This window comes from Phascolarctos cinereus, unplaced genomic scaffold, assembly GCF_003287225.1.
Source record: "Phascolarctos cinereus isolate Bilbo 61053 unplaced genomic scaffold, phaCin_HiC Scaffold_5;HRSCAF=322, whole genome shotgun sequence".
NCBI classification, from domain to species: domain Eukaryota; kingdom Metazoa; phylum Chordata; class Mammalia; order Diprotodontia; family Phascolarctidae; genus Phascolarctos; species Phascolarctos cinereus.
The window spans coordinates 33,382,333-33,410,293 of NW_027555958.1; the positions used below are offsets into that span (position 1 = coordinate 33,382,333).

Genomic DNA, 27,961 nt, shown 5'->3' on the forward strand with positions numbered 1-27,961 from the left:
AAAAAAACATGGCTTCTAAAAACAAAATCAGTTAATAGGTTAAGCTATAAAGAAAATACAGGTGGGAAATCATCAAATCTGACTTGCTTAGATAGCTACTTAAAAACACCATTTCTCTGTTACCCAATTTACCTGAAGAGTGGTCACTGTTATGATAATTTTTATTAATGTCAAACTCAGATAACCCAGATATACTTGTCATTAAATACAGATATCTAATAACACTCTTATTGCAAATATATCTGAGAAATGTATCTTAGAATTTCAGGTTTTCATTTACAACAGAGAATTATCATATAAGACATTCACTTGGAAAAGCCTAATCACTAAAACTGTGCTTGGCAGAACAGGCAATATGTCTTTGACCAGGGGCAGCTAGGTAGTACAGTGGATAGAGCATTGGCCCTAGAGTCAGGAGGACTTGAGTTCAAATCTGACCTCAGACACTTGACACTTTTTAGCTGGGTGAGCCTGGACAAGTCACTTAACCCCGACTGCCTCACACACACAAAAAAATTAAAATAAAATAAATATGTCTTTGACCAGCAGCAACATGTAGATTGCTATCTTCTGATGAGATGATGAACACGTGAAAAGGAATATATAAGCTATTATACAGAATACCCACATCTTGTTATCATGTCATCTTATACCGTTAACTATGTGGGTTTCCGAAATATTTCAGGTAATCAGTTTGTAAGGAAAAAAAATTATCTGCCACTGAAAGTGCTCTAACAACAGTGATTTTCAACCTTTTAGTGTAGGAAAATCCCATTTGATTAAAAAAAATATTGTAAGATTCCCAAATGATAGGAGTTGTGTTATTACTATCTATTAATTGATGCTTCAAGTATACAATTAGATCACTTTTCTATCTAGAGACTTCATTTAAATAATCATTCTCATGAACAATTAATTTCACTGCCATTCTACTAAAGGCACTTCCTCCCAGGGCTGTTGTGAGGATAAAAAGAGATAACATATGTCAAGTACCTTGAAAACTAACTAAATGCTGGCTTAATAATTCAAAAAGACAAAATAAAAGGCTTGATCAAACAAGACAGAGAACACAAATGATGACTGATAAGGTGACGTGCCAAAGCCAGCTGTCCTTACTAGAGTAAAAAAAAAAAATTATACTTTTATTAGCACAAATCCACATTCTTTCCTAAAATAAAAAAGTGGCTTTTGACTTATTCCAAGTTATGTACGTCACATTTGACCACATTACTATTAATTATTAATAAGGATATGAGTTTCTGCCCATAGGAGAAATTAATAAGTCTGTAAGAACGTATAGGTTTGAAGCTGAAGTGCTGGTTCGCCTTTCAAAGGACATGGAAGGTGGGGAGGAGGCAAGGATAGATGAAGCTAAAAGCACCATTGGCATCTAATCTAGAAACAGGGAGTCTATGTCGAAGACTCTTTGTAAACCAGGAGGTGGTTTAAAAGAGCAGACACCTTTGACTCTGCATATGGCCCAAAGAATATAAACAACTTTATACAGAGATGGTCATTTCTCTCTTCTTCCTGGGTTTTCTGAGGTACATCAATTCAATGATATCTGGGGTAATAATAGGTCGTCTTCTCTAAACCAATTGGTAGTCTGACTTTTGAATCTTTTTTATCATTGAATGCAAAATAGCTACAGCATTATCTTAAGAAATTATTCCCCATGTTCCATTTAATTTTCTCTTCTAAAAAGCTTGCTTTACTCCTGATGTACCATACTTACTTACATTTCTTAGTACAAGGGAATGGATAAACAATCAAAAGTAAAAGAAAAGCATCAATACCAACAGTCAAGGAACACTTCCCATGACCCGTGATCCCAATTAGGAAGCGGTCACCCAAGCACCCTCCTTCCTCCCAGCTCACCCAGCTGCAGAGCTAGGTCTGGCCCAAGCATCTGCATGAAAAGAGAAATACCTCCTTAAGCTGCTCTTTGCGCAGTTTGTACTCTCTCTTCTGGGACTCTAAGAAGCTATTCAGTTCTTTTTTCTGCTGTGCTTGGATATGTTGTTGGAATTTCTTCTCTTCGTTGGCCATCACCTTGGCCTAGCAAAAAGCAAGAAGTGAATCACACACCTTCAGCTTCATTCACTTTATACGGATGCAATGTCTATCTCAACTTACATATGATTAAGTTGCTTACACAAAGCTACCATTTCTCTGTCACCACCTTTATATGAAGAATGGCCAACATGACAAAAGGAAAAGTGAAAGACTCAAACCAGTTATTTCTACTCATATCATTAGTTGTTTACTGACTAATCAGTCACCACGCTCTAACATCACATAGGCAGAAGCTATTTTCTTGCAACTAACAATCAATTTGAAAAAGAAAAGTCCAACGTAGAATAATATGCTGGTAATACCACACCAATCTGACAAGTGGAGAAACTGAAGCACAGACTAGTTTGAATGACTTACTGAAAAACTGATAAGTAAAACACTGGAAGTGCCAGGGACTGAAAGGGACTCCCCAGGCCCTGGTCTAAACGATCAGGCCCCAGAAAACTTGAGCAGAGTCTTTGGGAGCCATTTTTTAATCCTCAAAAATTAAGAAAGCTATAAAAGAGAATTTCACTGCTGCCATTGACAGTTACTCACAAGCACTGCTCGTCATCTAAAATGAAGGGAGAACACACAAGAAAACCACTCCCACCTTTCCGCCCTTCATCTGCAACCAAACAGCACAAAGCAAAACACCATGTTCCCAAAGTTACAGAAATTCCTTGAGAGAGATACCACACAAGTAAGGGGTTTCCCCCTAATTATCAATTTGCTCAGCTCCTGGGAATCGACACGCAAAACGCTACACGTCAGGTCGAAATGGTAGTCTTGGCTTCCCTACCTCCTTCTCCATGGCTGCTTGGTGCTTCTTAATAAGCTTCTCCATTTCCGCAGCAAAGTTGTTGCGCTGCGTCTCGAGGTCTTTGTCCAGGCGGAGGCGGTGCTCGTCCATCTCGGCCTTGAGCTTGTTCTCCAGCGCCATCAGCTGCTTCTGGTGCTGGCGCCTCATGCGCTTGTACCCAGACATCTGCTCTCTCAGCTCCGAGTCTTGCTCGTGTTCTTGCATCTGCCTTGTAACCTGGGTGTGTCAGGGCAAGAAGAGGGATAAGAGAAGATGAGCTTTCCCTCCTAGTCCTTTGGAAACAGACCAGTTTCAGACCTGCTTGGAAAGCCTCGTCCAAGACCGATGTCTGCCTCAAGTAGACGCTGGCATTTGGCCTGGGTCGGAGGCAACAGGAGCGCTGGCTGTGGGGCCGAAGCACCCAAGATGAAACCCCAGCCCCCAGCTCCTTTCCCGGCCTCTGTCTGCACATCCGTAAAATGGCAGGTCTAGACCAGACAGCTGCAGATCGCTTCCAGTCCAGAACAACAGTGGCATTCTATGGACGTCTGCCTTGGGTTTTGCACTAGTTATATCCTTTTACACTAGATGAGATAGAATATCCATTAAACTTGGTCAGCACATGAGTTCAGTGAGTTGGCTAGCACCTTGGCTAACAAACAGACAGGCAGAATATTAACAGGGCCAACTGCTTTGGAAAAATAACTGGAGGAAAAAAGAAATGGCCCAGATGAGAAAGAACAGACTGCTGGGAAACATGGCAGAAAGAGAAGTAAGAATTAGGAGACCCCAGGCTAAATGTGTATCAACAATGTTGTGAGATGACAAGAAGAGAAAGAAATTAAAGCTTGAAATTCACACAAATAAACATGCGGGGCCTGGAGAACACTGAGGCCATTACCCTGCAATGCTTAGCACTGATCGGGCACTTTAGTACTGGTCAGGCGTTTATTGGGACACTACATATCCCCATGGAACAAAAGATAAAGCTCCTGGATTTAATTTTGCTATTTCTATACCGATAGTAGGGAGAGTATAAGAAGCACCCAACTAGAGGGCTGATAAATGTGTTAGGATCTACCATCTATGCACTGATCCCTCTATCCAGGAGTGGGGAGCAAAGCAGTGGTAATATGGCAGGGTTTGGGTCCCCAGACTTAGATCACGTCTCAAACAGTTTAGATAAACTCTCATCAAAAGGCAAAAGATTCCTTGGATTTAAGGCAGTATAAAAATAGTGCCAGGTGACCCAGGGGGTCTGTGGGAAATAAATGTTACCAATGGCCTTCTTAAAGAATGTATTTTTTCGGTGAAATTTTTGTTTGTTTTTTGTTTTTGCTTTTAGGCAATTGGGGTTAAGTGACTTGCCCAGGGTCACACAGCTAATAAGCATCAAGTGTTTGGTCTGAGGCCAGATTTGAAGTCAGGTCCTCCTGACTTCAGAGCCGGCACTCTATCCACTGTGCCACCTAGCTGCCCCGGGGTGAAACTATAGAATAGGAATGCCTTCTTGTTTTCTGAATGGGAAAGTATGAGTTTACCATGAAATCCATAAGAGATATAAACAAAATTCCAAAGTTTAGTATGCTTAAAAAATGAACAAACAAACATGTGCAAAGCATCTATGGGCTCTTGGCATAAGATAGACAAGGAAACGCACTTTTGCTTTATTTGATTCGGCTGAAATTTACGGTTTGGACTCAACTTTATAAAAATCTAAAATACTCCAACACAGTGGAAGGTTGCATGACATCTTTATAAAGGAATTCACTTAGTCTCATACTATCCTTATAAAGTACAAAGAAATATGCATTTTAATGTTCATTTGGGGAAAGGGTAGATTAAAGACACAGGCACAGAAGGTACAGAACAAACTGTAATGTCCCCTATTTCCTAAACATGCTCCAGTCTTTTCTACCTAGACCGTCACTTCTAGACCCACCTCACTTTCCAGGTCCATTTCAGATGCTCCCTTCTTCATGAAGCTCTCCTTGAGCTCTTAATCTCTTAGAACTACAGCAGCACTTGAGACTCTTTTTATGGTCACTTTAGTCTACTTTGTATTAATTACATGATGCTACATTTATGTTTAGATCACAAGCTTCCTGAGGCTGGGTCTTACTCAGGTGTCCCACACCCCTGAGGAAGACTCTGGAACCAGATTAAAATATAATTGGAAAATACGTAATAAGTAAAAATACAATATAATATACATAATATTAATATGTGGTTTCATAAGTTGTTATGTGGTTTAGTGGCCCCATTTCTATTTGAGTTTGACATCACTAGATTCATTAAACTTTGCATCCTGCATATAACAACTGAATAAAGTGCCAAGTACTTAGTAGGCACTGTTGAACTGTTGAAGAAATGAATTTATATTCATGTTTGGGGGTATACCTACAGACGCCCGAGCCTAAAGTAAGACGTACATATGTTTAAAATCTTAGAACCCGAGAAAGAACATACCAGTGATGCTGTGCGGATAGTAGCAAAGTGTTCTCGATTACGGTAATGTGACTTTTGTCGAGACACCTGTTGGGGTGGAGATTGTGGTTCCGACGCCCTTGTTCTTGGATCTGCCTCTTCTCTGTAATTTTCTTCCTCCTGATAAGTGAGGATGACAGCAAGAGTACAGCAGGTAAACACACATACATAGGTACATAACTCAATTGCACCTTTGAGGAAAACAAAAGCCTGGAGTTTGACTCCATCAAAGACAACTTAGATCAATGAATTACTTAAATAAGCACTTGTTAACAAAAACACAGCTGCAAGCCTAAAAACTAAGAATCTCCTGTATTTCATCTACAATCAACTTAAAAACCAAGGAAACTTCACTGAACACATAGTATAGGAAGCAGACCCAGGATACTAAAATACTTAATGGCTACATTTATATCCTTCCCACCATGCATGAAGCAGGTTCACTTTTAATACAGCCAGACTGTCAATAGTTAGAGCAACGTGCAGTCGGTCTATCCTTTACACTATGAATCTGTGAGTCACGATGAAGTAAACAGCAACTCAGGATGCTGTCATGCTACTCAAATGCCTCCAAAAGGCACCTCATCATTTCACACAGGATATTGACACATGTGAGCCACTCTCTTCACCAACAGAAATATAATTGATTTGCCACATATGTCAGGACTCTTTTGTCTCAGTAGTAACATGGCTGTTACACAACTTTCCTCTCCCCAAGAAAAGTTTGCAAAACAGTTTCAAACAATGGAATGTTTACAAAGTGTTGTCTCTTTCAAAAGAATGAGTTGGGATTTTTAACCAGAAACATTTTAGTAGGGAGGGAATAAAATCTTTCATTGCTGTAGTCCACCAGTGTCTGAAAATACATACAAAAGAGGTGAAAAGAGAAGTATGATAAAGCTTAATTTTGCCCTGGAAACCAAGGGCCTTTGCTCAAACACACTATATGCAACTTTACACAGAAGTAATACCCAAAAGCCCTTTTAAAATTTAACCACCTTCTAGGTTCTCTTTAGGGAACGTTGAGATAGAAAAGACTTTGCAAGCAGACATGTCCTTGATATCTAGCTGGCTTCCCCAGAGAATTCGGGGAATTTCCCCCTCTTGTTTTAGCTGAGATATCTCACTCTCACTCTCAGTAGCAGAGCTAATTCCCTCTGTGTGTTCTAATAGTTCTGATTTCTGTTTATTATTTAAGTGGATTTACTTAAAAAAAAATAAGATAAAATAGAATTTAACCACTGCAAAGTGAAACTTAACTTCCAACAGATTAAATTAGTGCCACAAATTCTCATCACTATGTAAAGCAACCCTTTTTTCAAATTCAGTTTACCAAGTAGGAAGTTAATTTTATCCATCTCCACATTTGAAGCAAGTTAAATGAAGGGCTGCCGCCAATGACTGCCTAAAAAGTATCAGAAATCCCGCCCCTTGTACATGATGTACGTAAACTAAATCCCTACCACAACCACTTTTTATTATAGTCTTTTTGAAACACATATACTCACGGGTTTTAAATGGATGACAGAGCTATTGGACATCACTGTATGGTCCCCCTCCATCATATCTAGTTCACTTTTGTCATCTGAGGCATCTGGAAGACTGTTAACACTACTGCTTTGGCTACTGGCACTGATAGACATACTGGGAATGGATTGATTACTTCCAACACTATTCACTGTTCCTGTTCGGCCAACACCATGATCTTGCTCCTATGAGAAAATATTCAGTTAAAATCTTTACATTACTAATGAACTATTGATCCCAAGTTGCCTAATTACCATGTTCTTTGGAAAGACCTATCAAAAGAAGTTTGCTTTGTTAAGAAATACTAAGATTTTGGGGCAGCTAGGTGGCACAGTGGATAGAGTACCAGCCCTGGAGTCAAGAGGACCTGAGTTCAAATCTAACTGTGTGACCCTGGGCAAGTCACTTAACCCCACTACCTAGCAAAACAAAAACAAAAACAAACAAGCAAAAAAATAAAAAAATAAAAAGAAATACTAAGATTTGAAAACTTCCCAAATATCAGCTCTCCATTGTTAAGAAAAATATCGATTTGTATGAAAAGGTTGGATTATTTTCAAGATCTAGCATGAGGCTGGTCCTCAGACATCATCATCAACATCATCATCATCATCATCATCATCATCATCATCATCATCATTATCATCTTTGCAACAGTAATAATTTATATTTAAAAGTTTGTGGCTTACCTTTTTTTTTGGTATGTGCATTCTTCTCTATTCATGTTTAATAATACCTTTACAATCTTTGCTCTTTATTCCATGTTTCCTAGTTGATAACCCCTAGACTTTCCCCTCCCATAAATACTTTTAATACTTAAACTTTTCCATGCTACTCCTTCACCCCAAATCCTCAGATCACCTATTCTTCCCTATTGGTACCATTTTCTGATTCCACAGGTATTCTATAGAAATTCAAAGTTACTGGCAGTTATTTAAAAATGTATTACACTTTCCAACTTCATTCCTCAATTCCCCAGAGTATTATATTATTCCCCAGAATAAGCAAGTCAGAAAAACAATATTGTAGCTAATTAAAGAGCCCATCACTTTTTAGGGCCACTTTCTCCACAAAAAGGACTTAAGAGCTTTAAGATCTTAATAAGGAATAAGATGGGGAAATAAAGATGCAAATTCAAAAAAAATGTGACGTTAAATAGCTAATCATATGCATTCTTTAACCCATGAGATTGTGAGTTCCTTGAGAACAGGCCCTGTTTTTTGCCTCTGTATCCTCAGAAGGTGGCATAGTGTCTGGCGTAAATTACCAAATATTAGCTGAAAGCAAAGGCCCGGCAATCTTCAACTACAGGCCGGGGATCCTGTGTGCTCCATGCTATTAGAGCAAACAGAACTGAAAACTGTTTACAGTTTAACAGGGGACTGCCTACCACTAGGTCAGGAGGCCTTCTTCTCAGAGGTCCCAGCCACAAGAGGTTTTGAGAGCAGGCCATAATGCTTTAAAGTTTTGCATTCCTAAGAAGAAAAATTCTGGGAAGAACCAAATCTCATCATTTATTCTCCTTCTTTCCTCATACCTCTTCTTCCTCCTGTGTTTCTACAGCGGGCCCATTATGTGCCTCCTGGAAAAGGAGTTTCTTCATTTTCCGATACTGCAGGTTGTCCAACTCTCTTACTGCATCCTTGGTTCTCTGAATGAGGTCTATTAACACTGTTTCAGGGCGCTCACGAAGAACAAACATGTGCTGTGTTAAAGACATAGGGAAACAAGATGAAAAAAAATTTTTTTTAATATAAGCAATTGTGATGGAATCTCATGACAAAGATTCTTAATATCCCAAAGTTCCTAATAATCTCAATAAAGATTCCTGACAAAAAGAACCATATAACACATGAGAAGGTACAGTCACTTCTTTTTTAAAAACTTTGTAATAAACAAACTTCCCTGTTAGTGTCCCTTCTGAAATCTTTTTTTCTTATCTGCGCTGTTTATTTTTTAAAATAAGTTTTTAATAATTTTTTTCATTTATTTTTATTCATTTCATTCATTTTCTTACATCATCAGTTTCCTTCGGTATCCTTTTCTCTTCTCCTTTCAGAGAGCCATCCCATAGAATATGTATTTTTTTAAGATTAAAAAAAGCGGAAAATATCAGCCCAATTTACCAATACACTATAAAGTTTAAAATATGTATAATATGTAATGCTTGTGGACCTTCCACTTCTGGAAATGGTGAGGTGGGAGTGTCTTCTCATATTTCTTCTTTCAACATATGCTTGTTTTTTATAATTTTGCAACATTCACTTTAATTTTTTATGGTTGCTCTTTCTGTTGATACGGTTATCATCACTGTGTCTAATGACTATGCTTCCTTCATTCTGCATCAGATTATGTAGCTCTTTCTAAGATTTTCTGCATTCATTCCATCCATTCTTTACATAATTCCACATCTCTGGACTTGCAGCACACGTATCTGGCCGTGCATCTGACCAGTAACATGGACCCGGAGGTCTGGGCTTTCTGGTCCCTTTATTGCTACTCACACAGACAAAGAGCATTTTAACAACTTTCTTAGTTTTAAAGTTACTTCTGAAAGTGGTTTGGATATTATACTTCCAGAATGCTCCTCCTCCCTCTATTACACGTCAATAATAAAACACTGCCAGGTATACAGCATATTAAAACTATGAAGTGCCACTGATATATTCTCATTCAATCCTTACAATGGCCCTATATTGAAAATACTGGTTTTATGTTAACAGTCAGAGAAAAAACAACTGATGTTTAGAAGTGAAGTGACTTGACCCAGGTCCCACAGCTAATGGGGAGAGATCAAGCTTCATCGGGGGAGGGAGAGGCGAAGGGCCCTCCCTCTTCTGATTCTAAGCCCTCTTGCTTTTTGCCAGAGTTACTTCCAATGAGTTCTTCTACCGGGCCCTTCAATGCAATACTGTCATAATTAGTACAATCTCCAGACTCTCAAAGTTATTTTTCAGGTCTGAGATTTGGGGCTAGAAGGGCTCTTAGAGTTCACTTAGTCCATTTCCATTATTTTACAGATGAGGAAACTCTAGAGAGGTTAAAAAAAAAAGGCATCCAAGGTAATACAGCTACCAGTTTTATTCAGATTGATAGACCACTAAAAACAAATGGGATCCACTTCAGAAATTTTACACAGTGCTCTAAAAACTGACACTTAAATCTTACACTAATTAAAATTCTAGAAAAGATGAAAAAAGACCCCCAAATCCCTTAAGAATTACAGATAAAAAAGATGACCATCAAATCCTTTCCAACACTATTGACTCAACGTGTTTTAAGCCCCCCCCCACCTACAGTTACGGAAGGTAGATGTACAAGTAGCACAAAAGGAGAAAGGAGGAAAATATTAATAAAATCACTTTGTACTATGTTTGTAACATACAATATCAAGAGATGGATGGACCATTCTCTCTAGTTATTACTTTCCCTTCTCTTTCATATTTAGCTAAAGGCGACCACTATAGAAGGTTTGATAGGTAGAAAAAATAAAAATCAGAGTAAAAGAAGCCATTCTTTCCTCTGGTGTTCTTTTGTTAGGGTTAGTATCACATCAACACAAAGCATCGTTGTAAAGAAATAAAAATTGGGCTGCTGCTTTGGTTTATTGAATTATTCAGGAATATATTCTGTCTTTTTGTTGTTCAGTCATTCAGTTAAGTCAGACTCTTTGGGACTCCATAGACCACAGCATGACAATACTGTCCATGGAGTTTTCTTGGCAAAGATACTGGAGTGGTTTGCCATTTTCTTCTCCAGTGGAGTAAGGCAAACAGAGGTTGAGTAACTTGCCCAGGGTCACACAGCTAGTGAGTGTCTGAGGCTGGATCTGAACTCGGGTCTTCCTGACTTCAAGCCCAATACTCTATCCACTGAGCCACCTAGGTGCCTCTATATTCAGGTTAGAAATTAATAATGTAAAATTAACTAATCAGCTCTGTAAGAGTACCTAGTGTTGCTTAAGGAGAAGAACAGATGGGATTAAAGGAGGGAAAAAGAGAAAACAAAGAACTAGAAAATGAGAAGACACCCATTAAATGGGGACTCCTGAATGACCCACGGTGTATAAAGGAGATAGATTATTGCTGCTCTATAAGAAAGGATGAAAGAGAATCTTAGCATATAGAAACTGATGCAGAATGAAGTGGGTAGAACCAGGAGAACAACTTGTACAGTGAAACAACATGGGAAAGAAAATCAGCTCTGAAAGCTCTGGCCAAAACAACGACCAAAGGGCCAATGAGGAACCAGCACAGGGCTGGTTCTGTGTCAGGGGCAAACGGCCAGAGACTGATCTGTCTAACGTAGGGACTGGTTTGGATGGCCTCTGCTTACTTGTTACAAGAGTTTCAGTTTTGCTTGTTAACTGCAAGTGAAGAGAGGATGGCAACAGTTATACACAAATTTTAAAAAAAGGTACAGAAAGAAGCCTGGACAAGCAGGGCAGTTTTGAAAGTGATGGGCTGAATTTATTAGATGCTTTCTGAAAAGTAAGAGGTGGTTTCATGTACAATCCTCATCTTGTATGTTTCTTGATTGGTAAGAGTTATTACCATTTGAGAAGATGAGAAAACTGACCTTGAGAAGTTCATCTGATGTAGGCCGATCTTGAGGAATTTTCTGGAGACAAGAATCTACGAAGTTGCGAAAATAATCAGACCTATTTCAAGGGGAGAAAAAACCAAAACACAATTTTTGACCATGATGCTAACTTTTAACATAATCTCCATTAACCAAGATACCAATATGTAGGAGAAGAAAGGGTTACGTATGGAGGCATCAAAACAGGGAAGACCCTCCTCTGAGAAGATATAGTCAATCGTTCACAATCAGAATTAAGAATCAAAACCTACCTACCTGTGCATAATCATGGACTCTTCTCTAGTTTCCTAGGGAGCACATGGGATGGGTAAACAATGACTTGAGAACATCGTCATTTGCTGGCCCCCATTTTAATGCAATTGCACAATCCTTTGAATACATCTGCATGACCTGGCAACTGTCTATAATCATCAAGTATATTTTTTTCTGATTCTTTCTCCTCCCACCTTTTTGTTCCTCTTGTAGCTTCCAAAAGCCTCATTAGTCTAAGCAACATGCCATATATCCCAGGAAGAGTATTCTTCTTAAGTTCCTAAGCACTGTGATACTGGCAAATATTACAAGACTTGCATTAAACTTAGGAAAAAGACATTACTATAAATTTTCAAGAGATTCGTTGGCCAAGAGTAACACTATACATACTCCCCAACATGCATCTTATCAGGTACTGTTTTCTGGTATGGCAGTTTATACTTCACAATTGCCCCATCCAGCACAGAATGCCTGGTTCCCTAATTATTTTATGTAGATTTGCAGTGACCCCCTAAACTAGAAATTAAGTTCCTTATCAACAGGGACCATACTCATGCTCATATAGCACAGTGTGAGGAGCAGGTATTCAATATGTATTTAATGATTTAAATGAATTGTCAAATTCTGCTTTTCTTTTCTCTACATAAAGAATTCCAAACAGATTCTATAAGCTATCTGAAAATCTCTTTGGTAGTGAAACCTGTGATATACCTTAATTGTACCACCTTTAACAAAAGATACTTTTAGTTACTTTTTTTAAGATCTCTACCTTAAAAAATCCTCCACTCTAGTTCTCTTTTGATGTCTCCCCGCAGCATTGGAGGGATCATGGGCTCCTAGAAGCCACTACCAGTGCAGTACAAGTTAAGGCAGGTACTGCTAGGCCGGAGAAGCCTCAAGGAGATTAGCTATAGATGTGTCTGTTACCTAAGGAGCAGTCCTTAGCTCAGAGAGCCTAGTATCTATCAGAAGGGTGGCCACGAGGCAACGAATTACTTTCCCCACAGCATTTCCTGAAAGCTAACTGATATAGAATGAAGGATTTGTGACCTGTTTTAGTGGGAAGAGGATGACTCAAATGGATGGAATCATAGATTCTTCGTAAGTATAGATTAGTTTACACAAATACATACAAATAAGATATGCTGGACTTTGATTTATGACCTAGGCGACATCTTAGGTAAGTCATGTGGTCACTTCCCTGGGACTCAGTTTTATGATCAGTAAAATAGGGACTGGGCTAGATGATCATTCTCTCTAAAACATACAAGTACATTTGAGGTGTTCTTTTTCTGTTAAAAATTTCTAATACTAATGAAGTGTTTGCTTTCTAAAATGGTCAAACTGTTCTTCTCTACCAGTGAACATAATTATATAAAATCTAAGAATCTAGGGGAATGAAGATCAGAGTGATACGAACATCCATGAATATCAGTATTTCAATTAGAGTGATCTGTTCTCTAGTTTTTAATTTGAACAGGTAGCTCTACATGTTAATTCAAGGAGCCCATCTTTTTGACAACCAAAACACTGCGATCCTTCATGTGTATTTAATAGGCATTTCTCCAACTGCTCATATAAGCTGATCCAATCTTAGGCTTTCAGGTTTTCTCAGACATAGTTTTAAAATGTAGTTTCTATTCATTTTAATATTAACAATTCTTATTACAGTCCAATTTCAAAATAATAGTAAATATATTGTCATTTATGAAAGGGACATTCAACTTTTGATTTTAGCATATTCTATTTCTAAACCTTCTGTTTTGTAGATATGCTATGCAACACCACTTTTTAAAAGGGTAAGTGTAACTCAGTAAAGGACACAGTATACCTGATGTAAAAGATCTTCATTATATGCAACATACTTCATGCCCAACACAGTGCTGGCCACAGAGGAGGTCGTCAATGAATGTTTGTTTTACTAAACTGAATTTCTAATGACACATTTATCAGAAATACTCACCATTCATTAGATTGTAATGTAGGAGATTCATTCTGAGCTATATGATATAAGGCACTCATCGCGTTCATATTAAATAAAGGAGGTTTCCTTTCCGCTGAATAGAAAAGAAAATTTTCATGAGAAAATGAACACAGCACAGTGACTCTGAACCAGCAGGATAACATGCATTCATTACAAACACCTCCTAACCAAGACTCACGCTAAGTTCCAATCTTAAGTGATGATTCTGTTGGTGAAATTAGTTGAGATTCCATATCTTTAAAATTTATAGTAACTATGCAAAGTGTTTATGATATGAGCTACTAGAGCCATATGCCACATGAGGATGGGTATGGGGAACTCATTCCTTATGACTTTGAGTTTATGGTTCTCAATTAGTCTTTTCCTCAGTCTGCAAAATTCTTAATAAAACCAACATGAAACTTTCCTACATGGAAAGTAAAATCAAATTGGAATATTAGAGCTAAAGGCTTTTGGAGAAAATTCATCAGGTATAATCCAGAAGACTGACATTTACTGAAAAAAATTTAGCCATCTTGGAAGTTATTCATATTGAAAAAGAATAGCAATTAAAAATGTGAATAGGTTGAAATTTTAGCTTTTTTGTGGCTGTGGTATTTTGCAGCATAATGAAAACCTGTTTTTCTAGGACTGTGTTTCAACTGGTAAAAAAAATCACTTCCTGTATTCTTGTTGTTAATGCCGATTGTTTTAAAAAGCACCCATTTGTTTGGTGAATGAGTTTAGGACATAATAAGCAACTTTTCTACGCTCTGTAATCCTCAGAGTAGCTCACATTGCAGTAGCTGCAAAGTAGATGCTAACTGCTGATTGAAGATGACAAATTAGTAGTAGCAGTAGTAACTAAAAGAGTACATTTAGAAATATTTGCTCCGTGTCCTGGGAGTTGTGGGAGACCTGGAACTCTCCCGTCACAGGATAAAAAATAATTTATAAATATTTCTCCTTCCCATGGAATAGTCTCATCCAAAGAAAAATGAGGCTGAGATAAGGAAGGAAGTCCTTGGGGCCCGCACAGGAGAGGGGAGAAGAGCAGAACTTGATGTGGTACCTCTCTGCTCTAATACCCAGGTGAGCCCAGAACCTCACTGTCAAATGCTAAAATTCTAGTTCTCTCTATGCTATAATCTATTTGGAAAGACCAAAAGATCTTTAAAAAAAGGTCTTCATTCATCAGTAACTCAGAGCAACAGGGAGGACTCCTAAACCAGCTTATTAGGGATAATATCCAACCTCAGTTTTCCTGGGGCAAACATAAGGAAATACCAATTGGCTTCAATATCTTATGATGCCACAATAGCCAAGACTCTATTTATTCAGTTACCAAAACCCAGTAGAGGCCCCAAAAGATTTAGATACAACCCTTTAGGCTACTGTACCAAGGAAAAAGAGTTCACTTTCATGATAAAGTACTATTTTAACCTAGAAATGGGAATCAGATATTTCCCACAAGATAATGCCCAACTTCAACTGACAATTAACCAGCACTCCAACCAGGCCTTTCCCAATGAGTTACAGCCAGGTTAAAAAACAGATCCCCTGATCTCACACTTCATAAACAAAAATCCAGCATGGAATAAAAATGAAGTATATATGTTGGAGTGGGAGGATAAGGTGAGGGGACTCAGGCACCATCAGCTAAATTCTTTCCTAGGGTACTGGGTAAGCCAATCCAAATTCTCATTGAGAATACTATGACAACCACACACTTACTAAAGTTGTTTTACTGCAAATATAAACCATGTTATTATAAATATAGTCTATTTAATCCATGGCCTAGACTATTAAAGAACAATTTCACACAAAAACTCATTGAATTCATATAAATGAATGAACTGGTAAGTAGATAAATATCCAATGAGAGTGTTGTCCAATCAACTCTGAGTCTTTTTCCTTAAAGTGATGGTAAACGGTACTGCATATGGTACTGCAAAATCTTAATGAAACTGCTAATGTTTCTTGCTGCACAAACTGCAACATTTGTAATTTTGGGGAATGCACAGGAGCTGATGATGGATACGGGACAGTGGGACAGTCCAGGAGTCCCCTCTGAGAAAAACTAAGGATAAAAACTCTGACTATGAATGGAAGCCCACTTTAAGGACTGAGACACTGGGTGCCAAGACATCAATCTTCTAATGCTAAAACTAATCCATTTGTGAGATCTCTATTTCACCTGTCCCTCAATTTCCTTGTTTATTTATGACCCATTTTAGGGAGATGTTGTCAAGATTACTAAGAATTTGTTTTTGTCTCTCTGAAATAAAAATATATAGGAATGACTCTTTTTCTATTATCAATCACTAACCTCAGTACCAATGCTAGAAATACAAAAGAGTAGTCTTGTTGGTAGATGACTTCTTTAGAAAAATCAATGCAAAATTACTTTTAACTATACAGTAATAAAGTTCTAATCACATCTATCCCCATGAGACAGTATACTAGACACAGATGTATAGCTTTTCGCTGAAACTAGGCTTGATCAGTCACCAAGATCCCATCTGAACAAAGCCAACAGTAATGATTCTTTTCAAATCAAGGCACTGTGACCTGTTCATGTCCTTGGTGTCTCTCTAAAGCACTTTCAGCATACCTTTTCCCAAATACTTGTAAATATTTCTTTTTATTTTAAATAAATTCTTATGGAGAAACTTTGTGAAATGAAAAACTCTACATTGGAAAGGTTGGGAGGTAGAGTTGATGACGTTGGGGAATTAGAAGAGCCTTACTAATTTTACTCTTAAAATAAAGGCTTGCTGTCTGTGGCATGTCTGTGAGAAGCTAAGCTAGGACAACCTTGACAAGTACCAAGACTGGTGTAAAAGGCAGTGAGCAAATGGACATCTTAATCACCTGGTTCACCCCAGGCAACTAGGTGCCAACTAACGAAAATAGCATTCCATCAGAGGGTTTAACACATATATCAACTTACATGTGAGACAATCCTACCACAGTTCTGCCTACACATTAAATGCTGAATAAATATTTGTTGATTGTTCCTAAACACAGATATCATTAGTTTAGAAAGTTATTTTAGGTCCATTACACTAATTGACATGCCAAAGTATGAAATAGAGAACCAAAATGGGACTTCTGACAGAAACTTCATTAATTGCTCCCCTAAAGAAATTGTATAAAACACAGAAGGCTATATACAAGAGATAGAATTGAGGTTAAAACATCTATTAGGTCAACCTATCACATATCAAAATAAAAATGTTGCTTACCTAACTCAATACATGTTATTCCAAGAGACCACACATCTACTTTGCCATCATATTGCCCCTCATCCATGGCTAAAATTACTTCTGGGGCCATCCTAAAATACAAAACATTAATTTTTACTGCTTAAAACTCTATAAATTTGTTAAAACATTCCATGTTAACTATATAACCTACATGTAAGAATGAATACTGTCTTAAACTTTAGGCCCAATTACTTAACAGAAGAAATATTATGATGAGCAAAGAATGTATAGGGGAAATAAGATAAATATAATCACCTTAGAACTTCATTTGGGGACACTTTTAATGCTAAAACCAGTCTAATAATCAATCTCATTCTTTTTTCTGGAGCTCAGGTATTAAAATTTGAAGATTCTGACTTGCACACACTATAAAATAAGATATCTGAACCAGAAAGCAAATATACGGCAATCTATGCTGATCCCTCAATTTTTCCCTAGGTTCTGAATAGTGATATTTATCTTTTGTTTGGAGAGACTTGAAAAAGAATAGCAAATAAAAATGTGAATAATTTGATTTATAATTGTTGCATGCAAGTTGCTTGATCACCTCAGACGATCTCATCCTTTAAAAAAGGCAAAAAACCAAAATCATATAATACCAATAATATAAAAGCAACTTGATGAAAAAATCTGGCTTTTTCTTCAAAATTAAAAGTATACCAACTCCCAAAGCTTTTATTAGGCCACAAGTAGCATGCATGTAGAAAAAAAAATTCTGTAAGACTTTGATTCCTAGCCACTCAAAATAATGTCACTATCCATGGGCTTATTCATAACTGACAATATTTTAACTCCAGTATTACATGCAGAAGAAGTACATTCCCATGTATTTATTTGGTTTCCTGAACTGGACTCTATGGCAGAGACTGTGCCTGGTACCCGCTTGAAATCTAGATACTCTTAACCCCACAGCCCTGAGCCCAATGTAGAGAACTCACAGTGCCCACTCAAATAAGAAGGCAGTGTGGTGTAGTTAAAACAGATCTCAGGAGAGACTTGGGTTCAAATCTTGCCTCTGATACACAGAAGGCATCTGACCAAGATCAAATCACTTACCCTCTCTTTAATCTTAGTTTACCTATAGAATGACGAGAATTATACTTGTAACACCTTCCTCTCGGGTTTGGGAATGAGGGTCAAATGAAATTAAGAAAGTAGAGTGCTATGGAAACTTTAAAGTGCTATATAAACATCAGTTATTATTATTAAATGCTTCACATAGGATTTAATACATAAATATCATTACCACAGCATGATGGAATGATGAATATATGTTATTTTGCATAATTTTAAAAAACTTACTCCACAAATATTCACAAAATACAACTCTAATACAGCCAATAAAAATGAACACAGATTATAGCACAAGAACACGGGATCCAAAAATAACCCACCCTGTTCAGCTAGCATTTCCATCTCCTCCCTGAACAAACTTTGAGTCAAAGCAATTTACTAACCTGCTTCACTTACTTTTCCTTCCCATCCCCAAAGTCTCCCGAAAGTGTCAAGTAAAACAATGAGGAAAGAAGCAGACCATCTGAGGTCTGAGAAGAGCATTGCTCTAACCCTGGATACCTGAGAGTGGACAGCAATCAGGTGTTCTGGGGCCAGCCCTTAAAAGTGTAAGGATCTTCAATATGGTATGCTTTGAGGAAAGATAAAAAATATTACCCATTTCCCCTAGGTGTTCTCAGGCATCTCTCACTATACACTCCCTTCCAAATGAAAATAATTCCAAACTGAATCAAGTTCAACTTGTCATACTAACTAGACACACTGACTAGTCCGGTTAAGACCACCATCAACAGAAAAACATTCTTACCAATATGGTGTCCCCACAAAGGAATTGGCAGGAGATGCTATGGAAGCAGATCCAAAGTCAGCAAGTTTTACCTGGCCTGGCTCTGTCAGGAGGATGTTTCCTGCTTTGATATCTCTGATTAAGGAACATAAGATAATTACATATCTTGCTTTTCTCAGATTATGATAAGGATCAAATAAGAATTCTCCAAAGAAAGGAGAAAAAAATCAAAATAATTATGTTCTATGAAACATTCGGGGTAGAGATTAAAACAAACAAAAAAAGCTTCAGAATTAAAAGAAAAAAAAAACAAGGGAGGGGGAAAAGAACTACAGATAATTAGTTAATTATAAGATAAAGATTTATATTTTGAGTTTCAGTTTATTTGTATAAATAATGGTTAAGAATAAATTTAAGTAGGAGTTAAAAAAATGCATGCCCACAACTGCAAAAAACCTCTACGGGGAAAAGGTAAAACATTTTTTGTCTCTACAAGCCATCATCATATTACTTCCTAAGTCCTAGACAGAAATTAAAACCATAATTTCTAAAACCTACTGATGTAATACTGCTCTGACTACCAAGTTACATTCCAATCTACTTCTTTAGGAAGGCAGAATCCTATTGCAAATACACTGTCCTTCCATGGGTAGTGTATTCTAATTGGATGGTACACACACTGGACTGTATAATGTACTCTATTATAAAAATCAAACAATTATGAGGTCCCATGCACACAAACACCATCACTTAATAGATCCCAAGGATGTTCTCAAAAATCTTGAAGAAGAGTTAGCTTCCTTCCAAAGCTTTACACGGAAATCATTTCTGCCTCCCAAAGTAATCTAAATAGTGGGGGAAATCCCCATAAATGGCTTCTGAATAAGGTTCTAATTAATTTTCTTTTTTTAAAATTTAATTTTCAAAGATCCAATTACCACACATTCAAAGGTAATTAAATTGTTTATAGCAAGGAATAATGATGAGCAAATTTCTACCATATTAAGTTCCTAAGTCTCACACACTCAAGAAATCCCAATAGTTGCAAACAAAAACACAAGGCAGAAATGAGGTAACTGTTGTGTTGCTGTTTTACTATACCAGTTTAGTTCATCATTCTAAAACATGCTATTTCTATAAAAAACTACAATTAAACTTAAAATTTTTAACTCTGTAAAACACTGAATTTGCTATAACAACAAGAAATTCACTACAAGGGTGACTAAGCTATGGTAAATTGAGCAAACTAATCGTGTATGTGTGTGTGCACATGTGCGTGCATGCATGAGTGTGTGCGTGGGGGGGGGGAAGATATGTAGTTGGTTCTCAAAACACTTACCTATGGATCATATTGTGAGAATGTAAGTAGGCCAATCCCTGGAGAGCACCATGTGTGATCGCTGCTATTTCCACTTCTTGTAACGGCTTTTTGTGAACTTAAAAGAATTTGTTGAAAATGAATTATTAAAAGTACCTATGTAATTCACATTCTTTGATAGTACCCCCCCAAAAAAATGAAGTCTGAAAATGGTGGGGCAAGAGAGGGAGGTGAGAAAACTAAGCATTTCCAACATGACAAAGCATAACCACACAAGCATATAAGTAGAGAATCACCAAGTTCAGTTTGTAAAATTGTAGCTCTTATTCAAAATTTTTACTTGCCAGGACAGTGCTAGGGTTCTTAAGAAATATAAGTACCAGCAAAAATCCCTTCAAGTTCTGACCTCAAAGGAAAGACCTAGTTCTGCTACTGGTACCATGTGCTAAAATAGGGTCTTCAAAGTGTAAGAGAAGAACCTAGCCCAATGGCAGTAATGGAAAGTAATGGCTCTAAATAGTACAATTTTATGGCACTAAAATATACCATTCTGTAAATCTAGAAAAAGAAAAGCTACAGTTTTCTCTATTTTCCATCATTTCTGTAGTTTTTATTTCACTAAATTAAAAATTCACTTTTGGGAAATCTTCCAATGGAACTCTCCAATTTCATCACTTTAAGAATAAAAAGAAACTTACCTTCTAGTAAGTCTGAGGCTGATCCTAAACAATATTCCATTACAAGCTGCATGAAAATAATCATAAAAACATTGTAAGACCTCTTAAACTACATAAAAAGTAAAACAGGTTTATGCTCAAAATAAAAAAGGTAATACTCAAAGCAGTTGAATGGTTTAAGCTGTGAGTGAAGGTTTCAAGGCCAGTCAAAGCTTAACATAAAAAATGAAATATATATAATGGTGGGATGGCAGGAGTGGGGAGTATATGTCTCTTTAAGCCTTTCCAAGGTTTGCTGAATGTTTTTACATATAAGAGAAACTCTTAGATGCCCTAAGTACAGCCTCCTGATCCCATGGGTACAGCTTTTACAAAAGCTCAGAGAGCGCCCGTTTGGACCAGTATTCTTCAGTGAAGTCCAATAGCTCCTAATCAAATATCATACAGCTAACTGTCCATTTATAACACCGTTCCTCTGGAATAAACTATCCCTTCTCCTATAAGATTGTCTATTTTCAGTGGCCTTTTGCTACCGTCCTGTTTTTCCAGGACACTCTATGATGAGGTCAGCAATGCTGTATGGGTTATAACTTGGACATTATTCAATGACACCCTCTATTCAAATGGCTTACAGATTCAGGGAATGGATGACAGGGTTGAGGCATGTGATTTCTGTTGTACAGGGAATTCTCAGGTAATGAACCCCTCTGCACAGAGCAGATGTGTCCAACTCACAACTCACTTCAGCATGGCCCCCAAATAACCAGATCAAAATATAACTGGAAAGTGTTTAGCAAACTAAATAAGAAATACAAAGACAGATAATGTTAATTTGTAGTTCAATAAATCAATCTGCAGCTCAAGCGGATCATTTCTGTTTGAATTGGATACTGAGTAGTTCTGTGATTTGCCTGGTGTCACATACCTAAGATGTGATGGGGATAGGATTTGAGGCAAGGCTTTCTGGTTTTGAACCTGCCTGTCCAGACACTGCTTCACACTTCTTTTCTGCCACAGAACTTTTCAAATTCAGAATCTTTGTTTGGTAAACCTCCAACAGTGACTGACTGGGCCAATCCAGAAAGCAAAAACCCCTTACACTTCAATGGCAACAAGAGGACAAAATTTACCAATACTAAGCTTTAGATATTACACTCAAGTTTTTCTCTAATAATAATAATAATAATAATAATAATAATAATAATAATGATAATGGCCAGCTTTTACACAGTGTTTTAAAATTTGAAAAGCACTTTATAAACGTTATCTCATTTAATCCTCCCAACCACCCTGGAAGGTATGTATCATGATTCCCATTTTACAGATGAGAAGTTGTTAACTGACTTGCCCAGGGTCACAAAGTTAATAAGTATTAAAGGCAGGATTCAAATTCAAGTCTTCCTGACATCAGCACTCATGCCACCTAGCTGTCTACACTTATCCTGAAAAATGATACAGGCAAGAAATGATCCTCAGCCAAAAGTTCTACTCAATGGTGACTGTTGACCGGATGACAAGTGCTTTCAATTCACTCACATTCAACGGCATAAAACAAGAAAGTGTGAGACGCACTGTCCTGGGTCTGACAGAAAACAATGCAAACCTCTCTGCTTATGACTTAGTGCCCTCCACTTTCTGCTTCCAAAGTCTCTTTCTATGCTCACCTCCTCCTGCTCACCTCCCCTCCACTCCAGCTACACTGACTGGCTCATTCTCCTCATAGAGGATGCACCATCTCCTGCTTCTTTCTGCACCTTCTGCCAGGCCCCTGTCGAGCTGCACAGCTCGGGAGCTGCCGCCTTCCACAGGCACCTATCCCGATCATTCTACACTCCCATCAAAATCACTCTGCACATACAGACATGTGTGATGTTATATACAAGCTCCCTGAGGGCAGAGACCATTTCTCATTGTCTGTTTCCCTAGCACCAAGCACAGTATCTGGTACATATATTCAGCACTTGATACATTCTTGTTGAATAGAACAGAATCATTTGAAAAACTCATTTCTAAGACAACAAGATAAAAAATTCTAATTTGTGCATAAATTGAATTTGAATTTTTGAAAACTATAGCAATTCTGGTTAAGTTCGAAACATCCCAGAAATTCATTCCCTACTCCTCTGACATCTAAAGGTTCTGAACCTCCCTTTCTTAGAATGACTGAGTTGTCTTACCCTACAGGAAAATAGGGGAGGAAGGGGACAAGAGAGCAGGGGGATGATAGAGAGAAGGGCAGATTGGGAAAGGGGGTAATTAGAAGGAAGTACTTCTGAGGAGGGACAGGGTCAAAAGAAAGAATAGAATAAATGGGGGTGGGGCACAGGATAGGATTAAGGGAAATAGAGTTAGTTTTTTACAACATGCCTACTATGGAAGTGTTTTGCATAACTGTATTGACTTGCTTGCCTTTTTATTGAGGGTGGGTGGGGTGGGAGGAAGGGAGAAAATTTGGAACCCAAAGTTTTAAAAACACATGTTTAAAAAAATGTTTCTACATGCAACTAGGAAATAAGAAATACAGGAAATGAGGTACAGAAATCTATCCTGACCTACAGGAAAATAGAAGGGGAAGGAGATAAGAGAAGGCAGGGGAGAGATAGAAGGGAGGGTAGACTAGGGGAAGGGGTATTCAGAATGCATGCCATCTTGGGGTGGGGGGAGGGGCAAGATGGGTGAAAATATGGAATTCAAAATCTTGTGGAAGTAAATGTTGAAAACCAAAAATAAATTTATATTTAAAAAAATAAATAAAAAATAAAAAAAGAACGACTGAGTTGTCAAGTAGCTCTGCTGAACAAACTACATTCTGAATTAACCTAAACCCAGCCACCTAACAGGACAGGAGGCAGAGAGAACACTCACCCATGCCGTGTGCTCGCGCAGATAGCACCCTTTGTACTCTATGCTGTTGGGATGCTTTATTCTCTGTAGAAACTTGACTTCCTTAATAATGTCCTGCCATTTCTGTAAAAAAAGAATCCATAGAAAGTGTCAACAGTCACTGTTTCAAAGCATGTTAAAATGAAACAAAAACAACAAAACTTCCCTAGAAGGAATACTAGTGACACAACTACATAACAATGTATTTTCTTCATAGAGTTTAAAACTTAAGTTTTAAAATGTCCAACTAAAATTGGCCCCATGGAGGGCACATTACCTCAGTAAAATGTTTACTCTGTCTATAAAAGAAAGTCTTACAAGAGAGGAGATCAATTAGCAACTAGAATTTTGATTAAAATTTTATACACGCACTAAACACTGAAAGAAAATGACCCACAAAAAAACCAATGCAGCCAAAATAATTAGACAGGAAACTGGAAAACATTTTTTACAGTAAATTTGTCTGATAAAGGCCTCATTTCTCAAATATATAAGGAACTGAGCCAAATTTATAAAAAAAAAATAAGAGTCATTCCCCAATTGATAAAAGGTCAAAAAATATGAACAGGGAGTTTTCTGAAATCAAAGCTATCAACAGTCATATGAAAATATGCTCTATGTCAATAATTATTAAGAAATGCAAATTAAAACAGTTCTGAGGCATTATCTCACACCTGTCAGATTGGCTAACATGACAGAAAAAGAAAATGATAAATGCTGGAGGGAATATGGAAAAACTGGGACACTGATTCACTGTTGGTGGAGTCTTAAACTGGTCCAAACCATTCGGGAGAACAATTTGGAACTATGCCCTAAGGCCTATAAAACTACTGTGTGCACCCTTTGACCCAAGGTGTGTATCCCAAAGAGATCAAAGGAAAGGGAAAAGGACCTATTTGTATGAAAATATTTATAGCAACTCTTTATAATGGTGGCAAAGAATCGGAAATTGAGGGGATGTCCATCTACTGGGGGATGGCAGAACAAATTGTGGTATATGATTGTGATGAAACACTACTATGCTATAAGAAATGGTGAGCAGGATGGTTTCTAAGAAACCAATTAAGACAAAATGAAGTAAGCAGAACCAGGAACACATTATACAAACAAATAGCAACATTGTACAGATGATTAAATGTGAAAAATTTAGCTACTTCTATCAAGATAATGATCCAAGACAATTTTAAAAGACACATGATGAAAAATGCTATCCACCTGCAGAGACAGATCTAATGAACTTTGAGTGAAGACTGTAGTATAATCTTTTCACTTTATGTTTCTTGGGATTTTTTTGAGAGGGAAGGCCATCATGACTAATATGGAAATGTTTGGCATGACTTCACATGTATAACTGATATTATTACTTACCTTCTCAAGACCAGGGGGCAGGTGGAGGGAGAGAATTTGTAACTCAAATTATTTTTAGAAAATGAATGTTAAGAATAAATAAAAATTTTTTAAAAGAAAGAAAATGTCAGCATTTGGGCATTTAGGTTTTTTCCCCTCAAAGACCAATCTAGTCCTTTAATTCACCGCCATCTCTTTTAAACAAATACTGCAAGCTCTTTTTGTGGTGGCATAGGACTGGAAATCGAGGGGATGCCCATCAATTGGGGAATGGCTGAACAAGCTGTTGTATATGAATCTGATGCGATACTATTGTTCAATAAGAAATGATGAGGAGGCAGATTTCAGAAAAACCTGGAAAGACATATGAACTGATACTGAGTGAAATGAGCAGAACCAGGAGAACACCGTACACAGCAACAGCAACACTGTGTGACAATTAACTACGACAGACTTAGCTCTTCTCAGGAGTACAATGATCTAAGACAATTCCCAAAGAATAGTGATGGAAAATGCTAACCACATCTAGAGAAAGAACTATGAAGTCTGAAGATCAAAGCATATTATTTTCACTCTTTTTTTGTTTTTTTCTTTCTCGTGTTTTTCCTTTTTGTTCTGATTCTTTTTTCACAGCATGACTAATGTGGAAATATGTTTAACATGATAATACATGTATAAAATATATCAAATTGCTTGCTGTCTTGGAGAGAGGGGAGGGAAGGAGGAAAATCTGGAACTCAAAATTTCACAAAAATGAATACTGAAAACTATCTTTACATGTAATTGGGAAAAAATAAGATACAAAAAAAATTCTGCAAAATATCAAAGTTTTTACATGTAAATGAAGTTATACCTTCCATAATTTACAGGTTCCTAACATAATCTCAACAGGTCTTCCTGATTTACTATGCCAAAAATTAAGATACTAAATTCAGGTAAACTTACTTTTAAGTAATTAAAACTTTAAAACCAAGTGCTCTGTAAGAAAGAAAACAATCAGGAGAAGCTAATTTCCTTTGGCTAAGATTTGGGCATAAGATATTAAAAGCAGATATTAAAATAAGAAATTAAAATTCACTTTTCAGAGCTAACTTCTACTAGTCACGGCCACCAAACCTAGAGTCCATCTGTCTACACCTGAAACCGAGTGACCAGCATCTGCTTCAAGGTCCTGATCCTTTTTAGCATTCTACCTTATTTTAAGGACTTTACTGGCATTCACACTAAACCATGCCATCACCGAGATACCTTACATCAGTAGGATTATGCAGCTAAAATTGTCTAATAATAATAACTAGCATTTTTATAGTGCTTTAAAGTTTACAGAGTCCTTTACAAATTACTATCTCATTTTATCTTAGTAACAATCCTAGGAGGTAAATGCTATTATTATTTCCACTTTACTAAGGAGGAAACTGAGGGGGACAGACTAAGTGACTTGTCCAGGGCCATACAGCCAGTAAGTCTCTGAGTTCAGGTTTTAACTCAGGCCACCCTAACTCACTGTATCATGCTGATATTTAATGTATCCCAAAAAGAACTCTCTAAGTTCTTATTAACTCTAATAAGAAATGTTCTGTGAAGATGTCTCTACTCTACTTTGACTGTTAAAGAAACTGTTCTGATATTCAGCCACTCATTGTTTTCACAAAATTCAAAGGGTTACTAGAAACCAGATGTAAACAGATTTAGTGTAAACAGATATTTTCATAGGCTATTTCAAGTTCTGTGCAATATATTATAGGATGTGAGTTCATCTGGCATCCAGATCAACCTGCTATTTAGTTGGGCAAACAGGGATGGGCAGATCTCTGCTTTCAGCAAGAGCAAAGACAGTTTCTAAGCCTCTCTACCACATACAATGTAGTATCTGAAACTGGTAGAGATGCAGACCTAATTAAAAATGGATGCTATATAACTCAATGGAACTTATAAAACAACCCAGATTAGGGGGAAGATTATTTTCTTAAAATGTTAAGAGGTTAAATTTTCCACTAGCATATGGACTATGAATAGTGGATGGTTTTAGAGTATCTATAGAGAAACCCAACGAATGGTCTCTCAGAATGACTCTCTAATGTGGAATCTATTGGATTATTTTTGGAAGATTTTTTGGGGTGATCAGATGCAGAGAAAGCCTGAGGAATCTGAGGCATCTTGCTTAACCTTGATCTTAAGTAACCTTTCTTTGCCTTGTCCCTCAGTTTTCTTTTGTAATCAAGAAAAAAAAATTAGATTTCATACGATGTAATAACACTTGAATAGCAACTTGGCTTACAAAAATGAGATTTCTTAGCATTCTTTGAAAGACACTTTACAATCTGAATGTAAATAAAGTAACATATTATAAATAAATCAGCAGCAGATCCAAATATTACCTTAAGAAGAATAGATTACTAATGAGGAGGCTGTTTTAGCTGCAGTTCATTATCATATTGTTTCAGTGTTATAGCTGATCAATCCACCAAAGGCTTCCTTAAATCAAGTTTGCATTTTTCTCCAGCGGTAACAGCAATCAAAACTTTTTAAAAAACCAATTTCTACACTGTCCATGCCCAAAAACAAATCTGTCTCACTTTGCACTCTGATCCTTTCGCCCCTCTATTGGAAGGTGGGTAGCATGTTTCATATGAGTCTTCTGTAATCATAATTAGTCACTACATTGAACGGTTCATATATCTTTCAAAAATTGTCTGACGGTATCATCTTTGTTCTCCTGTTCTGCTCACTTCCTTCTACATCAGTTCATACAAGTCTTTTCAGGATTCTCAGAAATCGTCCCCTTCATTATTTCTGACAGCACAGTAGTCCTCTATCACATAACACATAAATCTGTAACTTGTTCAGCCATTCCCTAATAGTTGGTCACTCAATCAGTTTCTAACTCTTTGCCACCACAAAAAGGGCATTTTATGTTTCTCTTGACTCCTGTGTTGTAACTTCAAAGTTTCTATGCAGCTCTGGTCCTTTCACTTAAA

General features: G+C 37.2%; 1 protein-coding gene across 1 annotated transcript in view; it reads right to left on the reverse strand.

Annotated features, from left to right (window-relative positions):
• The window catches only part of TAOK1 (TAO kinase 1), a 147,704-nt gene that overhangs the window by 22,801 nt on the left and 96,942 nt on the right, over window positions 1-27,961 (reverse strand). Inside the window, exons 4-15 of the mRNA XM_020963378.2 lie at window positions 23,619-23,720; window positions 20,775-20,820; window positions 20,098-20,194; window positions 18,780-18,893; window positions 16,937-17,028; window positions 13,689-13,782; window positions 11,450-11,531; window positions 8,409-8,576; window positions 6,853-7,056; window positions 5,327-5,464; window positions 2,858-3,094; window positions 1,930-2,058 (exon numbers count right to left, since the gene is read on the reverse strand). Coding sequence (XP_020819037.1) covers window positions 1,930-2,058; window positions 2,858-3,094; window positions 5,327-5,464; window positions 6,853-7,056; window positions 8,409-8,576; window positions 11,450-11,531; window positions 13,689-13,782; window positions 16,937-17,028; window positions 18,780-18,893; window positions 20,098-20,194; window positions 20,775-20,820; window positions 23,619-23,720 — 1,503 coding nt within the window. The remainder of the gene's footprint in view (window positions 1-1,929; window positions 2,059-2,857; window positions 3,095-5,326; window positions 5,465-6,852; window positions 7,057-8,408; window positions 8,577-11,449; window positions 11,532-13,688; window positions 13,783-16,936; window positions 17,029-18,779; window positions 18,894-20,097; window positions 20,195-20,774; window positions 20,821-23,618; window positions 23,721-27,961) is intronic.